General features: G+C 40.1%; 1 protein-coding gene and 1 long non-coding RNA gene across 7 annotated transcripts in view; both read left to right on the top strand.

Annotated features, from left to right (window-relative positions):
* Positions 1-14,632, top strand: part of SETX (senataxin) — an 87,032-nt gene that overhangs the window by 42,374 nt on the left and 30,026 nt on the right. For all 6 annotated transcript variants that reach the window (XR_013443873.1, XM_036079742.2, XM_036079743.2 and 3 more), the window contains 2 exons: positions 4,207-4,306; positions 13,240-13,413. Coding sequence is in view for 5 of the 6 variants with exons in the window: in XM_036079742.2 (XP_035935635.2) it covers positions 4,207-4,306; positions 13,240-13,413 (274 nt within the window). In the remaining variant the exon portion in view is untranslated. The remainder of the gene's footprint in view (positions 1-4,206; positions 4,307-13,239; positions 13,414-14,632) is intronic.
* On the top strand, positions 8,044-10,376 carry LOC118527767 (uncharacterized). Its single transcript, XR_004913257.2, has 2 exons — positions 8,044-9,828; positions 10,035-10,376. It is a non-coding gene; the product is annotated as an uncharacterized LOC118527767 (long non-coding RNA).

Raw genomic sequence — 14,632 nt, 5'->3', positions numbered from 1 at the left:
TGGTGCTTTTGAGTTCAGCTGTGTCTTTCCTAATTTTCTGCCTGTTAGATCTGTCCATTTCTGATAGAGGAGTGTTAAAATATTAGATTAATTTATTTTTTTCTTGCAGTTGCATCAGTTTTTGCCTCACTTATTTTGATTCTCTGTTGTTGGGCACATATATATGAAGGCTTATTGTGTCATCTTAAGAGTATTGACCCATGTATCTTGGAGTAGTGACTTATTTGTCCCTCAATGATACCCCTCTTCATCCCTGATAACTTTCCTTGCCTTGAGGTCTGCTCTGTTGGAAATTAATATAGCTACTACCTCTTTCTTTCCCTCCCTCCCTGTCTTTCTCTCTCTCTCTCTCTCTCTTTCTTTCTTTTTTAAATTGTTCCTTGTATTGTTTGTTAGAAAATGTAGATGATAAGTTTTTTTTTTTTAAATCCTGTCTGCCCAGTTACTAGCTGTATTGCTTTGGGCATGTCATTTGAATATTCTTAGTTTCTTCAACTGGAAATGGCATCTACTAGCAGGTGCAGTGGTGTCAAGAAATACATGTAAATTGCCTTGTGTGTTACTATTTCCTTTCTTTCTATTAGTGTTAGCATGGTTATCTTTCTCCATCCCTTTACTTTTTTTTTTTTTTTTAAAGATTGATTGATTTGAGAGAGAGTCCGGGGAGGGGTGGGGGAGGGGCAGAGGGAGAGAGTCTTAAGCACACTCTGTGCTGAGCCTGACGTGGGGCTCGATCTCACAACCCTGAGGTCACGACCTGAGCTGAAACCAAGAGTCAGATGCTTAACTTACTGTGCCACCCAGGTCCCCCTCCATCCCTTTACTTTAATCCTTAATGTGTCTTTACATTTAAAGTGAGTTTCTTGTAGACAGCATATAGTTGGGTCTTATTTTCTGATTCACTCTGACGATCTTTTATTTGGTGTATTTATTTATTTATTTATTTTTTTTTTTTTAAAGATTTTATTTTTATTATTTATTTGACAGAGAGACACAGCGAGAGAGGGAACACAAGCAGGGGGAGTGGGAGAGGGAGAAGCAGGCTCCCCGCAGAGCAGGGAGCCCGATGTGGGACTCGATCCCAGGACCCTGGGATCATGACCTGAGCCGAAGGCAGTCGCTTAACCGACTGAGCCACCCAGGCGCCCTTATTTGGTGTATTTAGATCATTGACATTTAAGGTGACTGTTGATATAAGTGGATTAATTTCTACTGTATTTGTTATGGTTTTCTATTTGTTGCCCTTGTTCTTTGTTCCTATTTTTGTCTTCCATGCTTTTTCCGCCATTGTGGGTTTTTTTTTTTTTTTTCCTTTTTTGAGAGAGAGCACGTACATGAGCAGGGGTAGGGAGGGGCAGAGGGGGAGAGAGAGAATCTTAAGCAGGCTCCATGCCCAGCCCAAAGCAGGGCTCAGTCACAATCCTGAGATCATCACCTGAGCCAAAATCAAGAGTCAGGCACTTAACCATCTGAGCCACCCACATGCCTCTCTGCCATTGTGGTTTTAACTGAGCATTTTATATGATTCCATTTTCTCTTTCTCCTTAGCATATCAATTATTCTTTTCTTTTTTTTAGTGGTTGTCCTAGAGCTTACAATACATATTTACAACTAATCTGAGTCCACTTTCAGATAACACTTCATGGGTACTGTGAGTACATCATAATAACAAAATATTACTAATTCTTCCCTCCCATCCCTTGTATCATTATTGGTGTTCATTTCACTTATGTATAAACATAGATATATGTGTATATATATATACACACACATAAACATACATGACTGAGTATATCATTGCTATTATTTTGAATAAACTATTAGATCAGTTAAGAAAAAGAAACATAAAGGTTTTAATTTTACCTTCACTTATTCATTCTCTGATGCTCTTTGTTTCTGTAGATCCGAATTTCTGACCAATATGATTTTCCTTCTCTCTTAAGATCTTTTTCAACAGGGCGCCTGAGTGGCTCAGTTGGTTAAGCAACTGCCTTCGGCTCAGGTCATGATCCTGGAGACCCTGGATCGAGTCCCGCATCGGGCTCCCTGCTTGGCGGGGAGTCTGCTTCTCCCTCCGACCCTCCCCGCTCTCATGTGCTCGCTCTCATTCTCTCTCTCTCAAATAAATAAATAAAATCTTTAAAAAAAAAAAAAAAGATCTTTTTCAACATTTCTTGCAAGATAGATTTAATGGTGACAAATACCATCAATTTTTCTTTGAGAAAGCCTTTATTTCTCCTTCACTTTTGGAGAATTGTAGGGTTCAGGATTTTAGGTTGGTGGTTTTTTTTCTCTCAACGTTTAAATATTTCACTCCACTTTCTTCCTGCTTGCATGGTTTCTGAGAAGTTAGGTGTAATTCTTATTCTTATCTTTTCTCCTCTGTAGGTAAGATGTTTTTCTCCACTGACTTTTTTCACAACTTTTTTATCTTCGCTATTTCAGATTTCTGAAGTATGGATATGATATGCCTGTGTATAGTTTTTGGTATTTATTCTGCTTGGTGTCCTCTGAGCTTCCTGGATCTGTGATTTGGTGTCAGACATTAATTTGGGGAAACTCTCAGGCATGATTGCTTCAAATCTTGCTTCTGTTACTTTTGCTCCTGCTCCCGGTTGTCCCATTGCATTAGGTCTTTGGCACTTGGCCCACAGTTCTTGGATATTCTGTTCTTTTTCCCCAGTCTTTGTTCTCCTTGCCTTTCAGCTTTAGTAGTTTCTGTTGCCAGATCCTCAAGCTCAGCAGTTCTTTCCTCAGCCATGTCCAGTCTACTGATGAACCCACCAGAGGCATCATCCTTCATTTCTGCCAGTGTTTCTGATCTCTAGCATTTCTTTTTGATTCTTAGAATTTACATTATCATCTATTTTTTTTTTTAATAGAGTGAGGGAGAGGGAGAGAGAGAATCTTAGGCAAGCTCCATGGCCAGCGTGGAGCCCAAGGCAGGACTTGATCTCACAACCGTGAGGTCATGACCTGAGCCAAAATCAAGAGTTGGATGCTTAATCAACTGAGCCACCCAGGCACCCCCATTATCATCTCTTGTGTGCTCTGCTTTTTCCATTAAACTCTTAGTGTATTAATTATAGTTTTTAAAAAATTTCCTGGTCAGGAGGTGCCTGGGTGGCTCAAGCGTCTGCCTTCCGCTCAGGTCATGATCCCAGGGTCCTGGGATCGAGCCCCACATCGGGCTTCCTGCTCAGCAGGAAGCCTGCTTCTCCCTCTCCCACTCCCCCCCTGCTTGTGTTCCCTCTCTTGCTGTCTCTCTTTCTGTCAAATAAATAAAATCTTAAAAAAAAAAAAATACACAAAATTTCCTGTTCTGGTAATTCCAACATTCCTGCCATATCTGCCTCTGATGCTTATTCAGTCTCTTCAGACTGTTTTTGGCCTTTGAGTATGCCTTATAATTTTTGTTGTAAGGTGGACATGATGTAGGTGCAAGGAACAGCCAGCAGTAAGTAGGCTTTTAGTAATATGATGGTAAGTTGTGGAGGAGGGGGATTGTTCTGTAATCCTGTGGTAGTCTCTCAGTCTTTTGGTGAGGTTTGGCCCCTAGACTGTGAACCGTACATGTTTCTCAGTTCCCTCCACCTCCTTAGGTGGGACAGGATGGCCAGAACGGGCTCAGTTGGTTATTTCTTTTCCCTCAAATAGTTTAACTCTGGTAATATAGGAGTTTCTCCAAGATCAAGCCTTGTTAAGATCAGAATGTTCTGATATATTTCAAAATGGTTTCTTTCCTCCTCCTTGTGCTAGAAGCATGAAGGGATTTTCTCCAGTACTCGCTGTGAGGGCCTAGAAGGGCTCCTCAGAGGTAGAACTCAACAAAGTGGAGGGGTCCCCCTTACGACTGCGTCCCCTAGAGTTATTGTCACTCAGAGCTGTCCACATGAGCCTCAAGCAGCTCATCAGTCCCAGTTCAGGGTTTCCTCTCCTGGCACTGAGCTTTGTGCTCCTGTCACTTCTGGTTATGGGAAGGGTTGTTGATTTTCCAGCTTGCTTTTTACTCATTAGGATGAAGTGGTGACTTCTAAGTTTATGTCAAACTGGAAACCAGAAGTCACAAGTTAATTTTTCATGTTCTGCCACTTGAGGTTTTAGGTTCCAGACTTTACTTGTTGCTTGTTTTGGGAAATTTTGCTGTTTAGAATTGGCTTTCCAGAATGTTTTTGCTTTCTTAATATGCTTTTTTGCTGTATATAGGTGGCACAGGAGTGGATCAGCTCTCCAAACAAAGAGAAATTCTATCAGTTGCATTTACGAAAATTTCCTGCTGATTATAAAAAATACTGGGAGTTTGTGGGTAAGTTCTTTCTTCTGTGATTTGGAATATATAATAATTGGAAATTTCTGTTTGAGGAAAGCTTATCATCATTTGAATTTTCTGGGACATAGGTTTCCTAAGCTGAATTTGTAACCTCTTACAAGGAATGTTTAAAGTCTTTTAATGAGAACAATTACTGGGACAGTTATGAATATAAAATTCATGGTTGTAACCATTCTATAATTAGAATACCACAGGCCAAAGTGGAAGCTGGGCATGGAAGAGAGGGTGAGTGAAGGGAGCTTGACAAGATTGGTTGGGGGAGGGTGTCCCAAAATCATAGTGTTTATAGATTCTGAGTAAATGTTCCTGCTCTCTGTCTTCTCATTTCATCATTGGTCTGAAACACATACCACACTTATGCATTAGTTATAAATCAACCAAACATTCAGAACTCTTTAATAAAAATAAAAAGTATAAATCCTCTTTTGCCTCCCCCCTCACCCCCTGCCCATCCTACTCCATAGATTCAATTATACACATACATGTGTATGTATATTTTTGGGGAAAGGTGCTATATGTTCATTGTAGGACACCGAAATAATATTAGCCAACAGAAAAAAAATATCACCAATTCCGATCATTCCAAGATAGTCCTATGAAAATACTAGTATATATCTTACTGTGAGACTGCTCACCTGTGTGAGTTGGGTACATGTGAATGTAGTAGGGTCATTCAACTATGTAGTGACATTTTTCATTCATTCAGCAAATACTGACTTTATAGTGCCTGATAGGGTCTGATTCTAGATGCCAGGTATATAGCTGTGAAGAAACATAAGATTCCTGCCTTCATGAAATTTGTATTTTACTTAATTTTATTTAATATACTGTAAATGTCTTTTCAGAGTTACTAAATAACAGTATATTTATTTTTTCTTTTTTATTTTTTTAAAGATTTTATTCATTTGAGAGAGAAAGAATGAGACAGAGAGAGCATGAGAGGGGGGAGGGTCAGAGGGAGAAGCAGACTTCTCGCCAAGCGGGGAGCCCGATGCGGGACTCGATCCCAGGACTCCAGGATCATGACCCGAGCCGAAGGCAGTCTCTTAACCAACTGAGCCACCCAGGCGCCCAATAACAGTATATTTAATATTTATAGTTATTCCATTGTAAATATATTCCACAGATCTACTTAACCAGTTGTGTCTAGTTAGACATGTACATCGTTTATAGTTTTTCACTGTTGCAAACACTCAGTGTAAACTTTGCTAGGTCAAACAGCATGTGTATTTTAAGACTTGTTCCATATTGCCTCTGCCTACCAAAAGGAATATCAGTTTCACTTCCAACATGAAGATATAAGAATGTACATCTCCCTCATTTGCTAGCTTCAATTTTGTTTTCCAGTTTTATGTATGTAAAGTGTATCTCATCTGAGCTTGTAGCTTTGTTCCCAAATTTTTTCTGATAATGAGTATTCTTAGTGAGGTTCCGGAATGTGGGGATAATGGTTCATGCCCTTTGCCCCTCCTCCTCCTCCTCCCCCTTTTTTTTTTTTTTTTTTAAGATTTTATTTATTTTGAGAGAGAGCACAAGAGCAAGGGAAGGGGCAGAGGGAGAGGAAGAGGGAGAGAAGCAGACTCCCCTCTCTGCAGGGCTCCATCCCATGACCCTGAGATCAGGACCTGATCGCTCAACCAACTGAGCCACCCAGGCGCCCCCCCCCCCCATTAGGGACATTGTTTTCTTCTTAATGTGTGTGCTTTGTTGTAAATTGCTTTTGGTTGTTTGTTATTCAGTTTCACATCCAGGTTTTGAGGCACAGACGATTTCTACACATGTTCAAAACTATTATACTTATTTCTTTATGGTTCTGACTTTGGTCTTTTTTTGTTTTTAAGATTTTTAAAATTTATTTTTGTGAGAGAGAGAGAGAAAGAGAGGAGAGCGCACCTGAGCATGAGGGGTGGGGGGCTGGGGCAGAGGGAGAAGCAGGCTCCCCACTGAGCAGGGAGCCCGATGCAGGGCTCGATCCCAGGACCTCAGGATCATGACCTGAGCCGAAAGCAGACGCTCAACTCACTGAGCCACCCAGGCACCCGCCTGATTTTGGTCTTAGAAAGTGGATACTTTCAGGGGCGCCTGGGTGGCTCAGTCGTTAAGCATCTGCCTTCAGCTCAGGTCATGATCCCAGGGTCCTGGGATTGAGCCCCACATCAGGCTCCCTGCTCCTTGGGAAGCCTGCTTCTCCCTCTCCCACTCACCCTGCTTGTGTTCCCTCTCTCGCTGTCTCTCTCTCTCTCTCTCTCTCTCTGTCAAATAAATAAATAAAATCTTTAGGAAAAAAAAAGTGGATACTTTCATAATTTCTTGTAGTTTTATATTTCTTTTAAATATTTAAATCACAAATTTATCTGGCATCAACTTGATCATATGTTAGAATTACATAGTATTTACTCTTTATCTGGCTTCTTTCATTTAACATGTATGTAAAATTCAATTTTGTGTGTCATCATTATAGTAGTATTTCCTTATGTGAACATGTCCTGATGTTACTGTGTGATTTTTGTTTCGTTTTTATGATTTTACTGTTGACAGACATTTTTATTTTCAGTAGTTTTGGCCTGTGTGTCGGGTCCCCAAGGTTCAGTGATTCACTAGGACAGCTTATAGGAATTAACATATACTCATACTCATGGTTGTGACTGTTATGTTAAGAGGCTACAAAGCAGAATCAGCAAGGGGAGAAGCACATGGGGTGAAGTATGGACGACACCAGGAGCAAGCCTGAGTCCTCTCCCAGTAGAGTTACATGCAGTGTACTTAACTTCCCAGTAAGGAATTGTCACAGTGCAGGGCATGTAGAATGTTACCTACTAGGGAAGCGTGTTAGAGATTCAGTGCCCAGAACACCCTCTGCCTGGCCTAAACTCCTGACTTCCAGAAGTAAAGCAGGTGTTTGGTATAGACCATATTTTTGCAGATGGTTTAGGCACAGCGAGTCTGATGAGTCAGCAAATGATAATCCCGAGATCCAGGATCCCACATGCCAAAGGCCACCCTTGTAAGCAGACCTTTCTAAAGATAGCAGCCTCGGGCGTGCTCTGTTAAATCTGACACAGAATTTCATGAACAGTGCCACCCTGACGTTCCTGTGTTGGTGGGAGGGCATTTTTGTTGAGTCCTATCCAGAGGAGGATTATGGAGTCTCTGGGTATGTGTATGTTCAAGTTGACTAGGTAATGCTCAGCCTGTTGTTCAGCATTAAACCCCACCAGCAGTGTACGAGAAGTCACATTGTTCCCGGTCTTCACCAACACATTTGTATTGATTGTCATGTTAGTTTTAGCCATTACGCCATGTTTGTCTTGCTGGCCTTTTGTGGTTTTATTTTGTCATATCCTTGTTATCAGTGAGGTTGAGCACCTTTTTATATATTTAGTAGATGGTTCAGTAATCTCTTTTGGGAAGTGCCTATTCAAAGTTACTGTTAATTTTCTCTTATCTTTTTCTTATTGATTTGTAGGAGTTCCTTATATAATCTGGATACATGCCATTCTCTCAGTTTGGCTTGCATTTTGACTCTCACTGATGTCTTTAAAAAGCTTTATTTTATTAAGAATGTCTTATTTTTATTATTTATTTATTTAAGTACTCTACACCCAACATGGGGCTCAGACTCACGACCCCAAGATCAAGAGTTGCATGCTTCCCTGCCAAGCCAGCCAGGCACCCCTAGAATTTATTTTTAACATAGCAAATGCATCTTTTTTTTTTTTTTTTTTTTTAAACTAACAACCCTGAGATCAAGACCTAAGCTGAGCTCTGTAGTTGGACACTAAATCGACTGAGCCCACCCAGGCGCCCCTATTTTTTTTTTTTTTTTTTTTATGGTTGGTGTTCTATGCCTCATTTAGGAAACCTTTCCCTGCTGCAGCTCATAAATATATTAACATCTGGAACAAGTGTCAGCAAACTATGGCTTGCAGATCTACCCCATATCCTGTTTTTTGTACTACCTTAGAGTAAGGTTTTTACAATTTTTAAAAAAAATATTATTTATTTGACAGACAGCAAGAGAGGGAACACAGACAGGGGGAGTAGGAGAGGGAGAAACAGGCTTCCCGCTGAGCAGGGAGCATCGGGCTCGATCCCAGGACCCTGGGATCATGACCTGAGCTGAAGGCAGACGCTTAATGACTGAGCCACTTAGGTGCCCCAGGTTTTTACATTTTTAAATAATTTTTTTTAAGACTTTATTTATTTGAGAGAGAGAGCATGCACAAGCAGGGGGAGGGGCAGAGGGAGAGAGAGAAGCAGACTCCCTGTCAAGCAGGGAGCCCGATTCGGGGCTCTATCCCAGGACCCTGGGACCATGACCTGAGCTGGAGGCAGATGCTTTAACCGACAGCCACCCAGGTGCCCCAAAGAACTTTGAAAAAAAGATGATGAATATACAACAGACCCTATGTGTGGCTTGCAGAAAAAAAGTTTGGCTCTTCACAGAAAAAGTTTGTAGCCCCTTTTCTAGAGTTCATTGTTTTGTCAACCTGGAATTTATTTTTATTTTATTTACTTATTTATTTATTATTTTTTGTGGTTTTTTTTTTGTTTTTTTAAAGATTTTATTTATTTATTTGACAGAGAGAGACACAGCGAGAGAGGGAACACAAGCAGGGGGAGTGGGAGAGGGAGAAGCAGGCTTCCCGCCGAGCAGGGAGCCCGATGCAGGACTTGATCCCAGGACCCTGGGATCATGACCCGAGCCGAAGGCAGACGCTTAACGACTGAACCACCCAGGCACCCTGGAATTTATTTTTATGCATGAATGGGATGTATAGGGGTCATGTTTCATTTTTTTTTCCAAATGGAATTGTGGTTATCCCAGTATCATTTATTGAAAAGACCACCCTCTTCATGCTGTGCAGTGCCATATTTGCCATAAATCTAGTGTCCATTTAACTCATGGATTTTTTTCCTGGACTCATTTCTTTATTGGATCATTTGCCTACCCTTGTGCCCACATCACATTGCCTAACTACTTAGTCCAGCTTTATAATGAGTTTTAATAACGACTGAACAGTTCCTCCTACCTTGTTTGCCTTAAGAGTGCCTTAGCTATTCTTGTCTGCTTGAGTTCCCATATAAATTTTAGAGGAAAAAATGGGGAAGTTGGGCAAGAATTGACATCTTTTTTTTTTTTGAGAATTGACATCTTTCTGATAATTTTCTAATTCATGAATAAGAAATACATCCAGTTATTTTGGTTTATTTTCAGTGATGTTTTAGAGTTTACGATGGAGAGGTTTTGCAGATTATCTTTGGTTTGATTTTTGCGGAGGTGGGGTGTCATTTGTAATTCAGTGAATATCTCTAAAAGATACAGACCTAAAATTTTATAATAAGATTACATTTTATTGCTAAAATATTAAGTTATTCCTTAATATCAGATAGCTAGTCAGTGTTTAAATTTTCAGTTTCATCATAAATAACAATTTTTTTTCGGCGAGTTTGAAATAAGGTCCAAATTAGGTGCACACATTGACACTAGTTGAAAAGTTTTTTTTTTTAAAGATTTTATTTATTTATTTGACAGAGAAAGACACAGCGAGAGAGGGAACACAAGCAGGGGGAGTGGGAGAGGGAGAAGCAGGCTTCCTGCCGAGCAGGGAGCCCGATGCGGGGCTCGATCCCAGGACCCTGGGATCATGACCTGAGCCGAAGGCAGCTGCTTAACCAACTGAGCCACCCAGGCGCCCGAAAGGTTTTTTTAACTATAATTTTCTCATTCTGTTTTTTTTCCCCTTTGTAATTTGTTTGTTGAAAAAGTTGAGTTGTTGATCCTTTAGAATTATTGTCTATACTTGTTGTGTCCCCCTGGTGTTTGTTGGTACGTTTTTCTGTCCTCTGTATTTCCTGTAAATTGATAGTTGTATCTAGAGGCATGATCTGATTCAAGTTTGATTTATTATTTTTGGCAAAACTATTTCGTAGATGGTGTTATGTTCCTTTATCAGGAAGTGCATGATCTCTAATTTCTCTTTTAGTAATATTTACAGCTGTGGATGCTTAATGCCTAGATTAATTTATTAAAGGTACAAAATGGTGATATTTTTATTTGATCATTTCTTCATTTATTAGCTGGAATAGTTCTATAAAGAAATTTCTCTATATTATTTGGTTACTCTCTGGTGTACTTTATAAAGAAATGTAGAAAAGTACTTGACTCTTGACCAGTTTTTAAAATAATAAGCTAATTCACCACAGGCACTGATGTTGACCAATGTGCTTTTTTTTTTTTAACTTCATAAATGCATGGACTTACATATACTTGTGTTTCTATCCATTATCATTTAAGCCCTTTAGGTAGGACCCTACAAGTCTTTGAGAGCTGACTTGCTATCTGATATGACCAATATTACCTATATTCTTTTATCCCATATCTGAACTTGCAATTTTATAAGTAGCCTTAGCATCCTGTAGAAGAAAATGGTTATTTCAAGAACAATATGATTACAATATAATAATACACTGTATGTATGAACAAGTAATACATGTAAGCATAAGAATACAGAAAGGTTGAAAAAACAGAGGATTGGAGAAAGACACTCACGTAAACCCTACTAAAAGAAGATGTGTTTAGGGTGCCTGGGTGGCTCAGTCAGTTGAGCATCCTACTCTTGATGTCGGCTCAGGTTGTGACGTCACGGTTGTGGGGTCAAGCCCTATGTCAGGTTCCGCGCTCAGCAGGTAGTCACTCACACACATGTGCATGCGCTTTCTCTCTCTCTCTCTCTCTCTCAAATCTTAAAAAAAAAAAAAAGAAGACATGTTTAGCTCTGTTAATATCAGACTAAATAGACTGTAAGACAAAAAAACTTACATACAAAGGGAATCATAATAAGTTTAGTTCAGAGGAGATGACAATTCTCAATGTATATATACCTAATAAAATATATAAAGAAAAAACTGAGGGGCGCCTGGGTGGCTCAGTCAGTTAAGCATCTGCCTTCAGCTCAGATCATGGGATTGAGCCCCTCGTTGGGCTCTCAGTTTAGCAGGGAGCCTGCTTCTCCCGCTCCCTCTACTGTTTCCCCTGCCTGTGCTCTCTGGCTCTCTCTCTCTGTCAAATAAATAAATAAAATCTTTAAAAAAAAAACCTGATAGAACTAGAGTATACTTTTTACACATATATGAGACTTTGAACTATTAAATTACCAAAGGTGAATTGTAAAAAGCACACCATAAAGTGAAACACAACAGAAGTAAATGAACCTAATTATATATTACATGTATTACCTTTTGTTTTGGTTGAATACTTTTACTTTTTTTCTCATTTTAAAATTTCTTTTTACTTTTTCTTGTTAGTTTGGAAATTATCTCTCAATGTATACATCTTTTGCTGTTTTAGAACAGTTAGGTTAAAACTTAAAACATGCACCCTTGATTTATCAAAATCTATAGTTTTAGTAGCTCTTTTAAGTGTTTCCATAGATGAGGTAAAACCTTTTAAACTGTGTGAGACATAATCGGTAGCCCCCAGTGAGTCCTCGGTTGTTTACTGATGCTACCGCTTTGTGTTTTTCTTCTCTCCTTGTGCCTTGCTTATCCCTGGTGCGTGTTGGTCATTACCTTTGCAATGTTATTTATAAAAATAATTTGAGGCCTAGGATGATACTATCTTCCTCCACAGAGGATTTTTCTTTGCTTCTGCCAGGCTTCTTTGGGGCACCTGCGATGTGGGATCATCTTAATCTGGTTTAAGGGATTGGCTTTTCTGGAGCACCCAGCTGTTTGGAAGCTGGGCTGTAGCCCACGTCAAGGCGGGTTTGCTTCTGCTTCATCCTTGGGTGTAGTCCTGAGTCCTTCGTAGTCCCAACCTGAAGCATATAGGGCTACCAGGGCCCCCACTCTGGACAGGCCCTGGACTCCAGTTTTTGTCTTTTTAGTCCAATAAGGCCATCCCAGGTCTGGCCTGGCCTCTTGGCTGCCACTCCAAGCATAGTTGAGATGTTTCTAGGGGAAATACTGGGCTGACTCCATTGGATTTCCACATTCTTCTGGATCTCAACACAGTAACTCTTCACTGTTATAATTGCTCTGATGCCTTCACATAGATATTTCTTACCTGCCACATTTTATTTATTTTTTAAAAAAGATTTTATTTATTTTGAGAGAGAGAGAGAGCGTGTGCACTTGCTTAAGCAGGGGGGAGGGGCAGAGAGAGGGAGAGGGAGAAGCGGACTCCACACTGAGCAAGGGAGCCTGGTGTGGGGCTCTATCCCAGGACCCCGAGATCATGACCTGAGTGGAAGTCAGAAGCTTAACCGACTGAGCCACCCAGGCACTCCTAACCTGCTACATTTTAAAATCTTGTTTGGATTTAGTGGTTCTGTCTGTCTAATCCCAGTGCCTCATATTTTAGTTCATTATATTGTTACTGGATCTGGTGGTTGGTGTGCTCAACTTTTTTGTTGTAGTGCTTGCTCTGTTTTCCCAGCCCCCGTAGTTTACAACTAGTCTTTCCCCCTTGTTTGAAATGCCACCAGTAATCGCTTCTCGGCCTTTTGGCTAAGATCAAGTGTGAAATGCCACCAGTAGGCTCAAAATTCTTATATGTCCTTGGATCTGTTTTGGGGTTTTCTCCTGGGATTTTGAAACTGAGGAACAAAAGAGAAAATTTTTTGGTTAAAAACTAAAATAAGTTTTAAGGAAAGGAAGTTTACTAGCTACTTTTGAATATTATGATTTTATTTTGGCTTTTTAGCCATTGCGAAGAATACATTTTATAATACTGTATAATCCGTATTTGAGAATGTTGACTGGCTTAGAGTATTATTTTGAAGTATATTACAAAGTCTAGTGCTGTATACTTGCTTGAACTTAGTACAAGGGGTTAATATCCTTTAAGTTAATCTCATTTAAAATAATTCTGTTAGAATCAATGCCAACTTCTTATTGTTTCATAGTTCATCTTGAGGAATGTGAACTAGCTAAACAGCTTCATCCAAAGGAAAATGATTTGGTGTTTTTGGTTCCTGAAAGACAAAATGGAGAGAAGAAAGATACAGAGAGAAATCGCATGCAGGATCTCCGTGAATATCATTGCGGTTATATTCATAAGTTTCGCCGCACTTCAGTCAGTAAGTAGATAATGAGACTGTAAAGAGAAATCTGTCAGATATAAGCTCATCTTTTAATTTCCCTCTGAGTTGTGCTTTACCGGCCACATACTTGTTAAACATATTTGAGACGTGTATTTGCCAGGTTGGTTACTTGCCATCCAGAGTCCTTTTTTTAATTTTTCTAGACTCATCTGGGAAAAGCCCAGTACTTATTGCTCTAGATTTATGATTTAAAAGCTTTCTTTTGTAATGTCCTCTCTTTCTGATACATTTCTTCATCTGTCATTGTGTTTGTTATTAAACAGACAATTTGCAAACCATCTGTTTTTTGTATCTTAAAATCACAACCTTGGTGTTGCGGCTAAGTATCAATGAGAAGACCAAACATATAAGTCATTGTGAGGCACCTCGAAGGTTCTGCTGTTTCCCTTGCCCCCATCCCTTGTGTCGTAGGGACCCGTCTCCTGGGAGTAGCATCGCAGAAGTAACGTCAGCTTGGAGGTAATCGGTACCTGCTGCGTGCCAGGCCACGTGCCTTGTCCTGCCTGCGCTCGTTTATCGTCTTCCTCAAAGCCTTGCAAAGCAGTAAGATCTATGTATTCCCTGCTCACTAGGAAATGAAGGCTCAGGGATATTCAGTACTCATCCCAAGGTCATTCTCAGTATTAAGTGGTAGGCCGAGAATTGAAACCTACATTTGTTCGACTGCAGGGTTGCCCACATTCTTCATTGTATGCTGAGCAGCCTTTTTAACATTGCTGCTTTCTTAGCCTCAGCCATGTGACAAGAACATGAGTTCATTATTCCTTCGCCTTTTTGCATCCAGTCTTAAAAACGAAGCTCCTTGGAGTTTAGCATCATGCTGCACTGAAACTGGTGTGCTGTATTTCTATCATAAGTGTGGTCCAGCCCAGTTCTTCCTGTAGAGTGCATTTAGGGGCGTAGCAGGAGAGGTACATAGCTTAATCTGTGCTTTTGACTCTTGCAAATGATGACATGCACCAAATTTATATTTCTAAGGTATTCTCCTTCCAGCTCCTCAAGCATCCAACTATCTGACATCTCCATTTGCAAATCTGTTAGACAAAAAAACCAAAGGAAGCGCTTGATTTTCTGCCTGACATCTACTATTCCTTCTGTTTTTCCCATCTCAGCAAGTGGGGCCTGCCTTTTTCTAGTTGCTCAGGCCCAAAACCCCAGTCATCCTTGATCCTTTCTTTGTCTCACATCCTACATG

This window comes from Halichoerus grypus, chromosome 14, assembly GCF_964656455.1.
Source record: "Halichoerus grypus chromosome 14, mHalGry1.hap1.1, whole genome shotgun sequence".
Lineage (NCBI taxonomy): Eukaryota > Metazoa > Chordata > Mammalia > Carnivora > Phocidae > Halichoerus > Halichoerus grypus.
The sequence above is the reverse complement of the archived record's forward strand: the minus strand, read 5'-3'. Positions and strand labels throughout refer to the sequence as shown.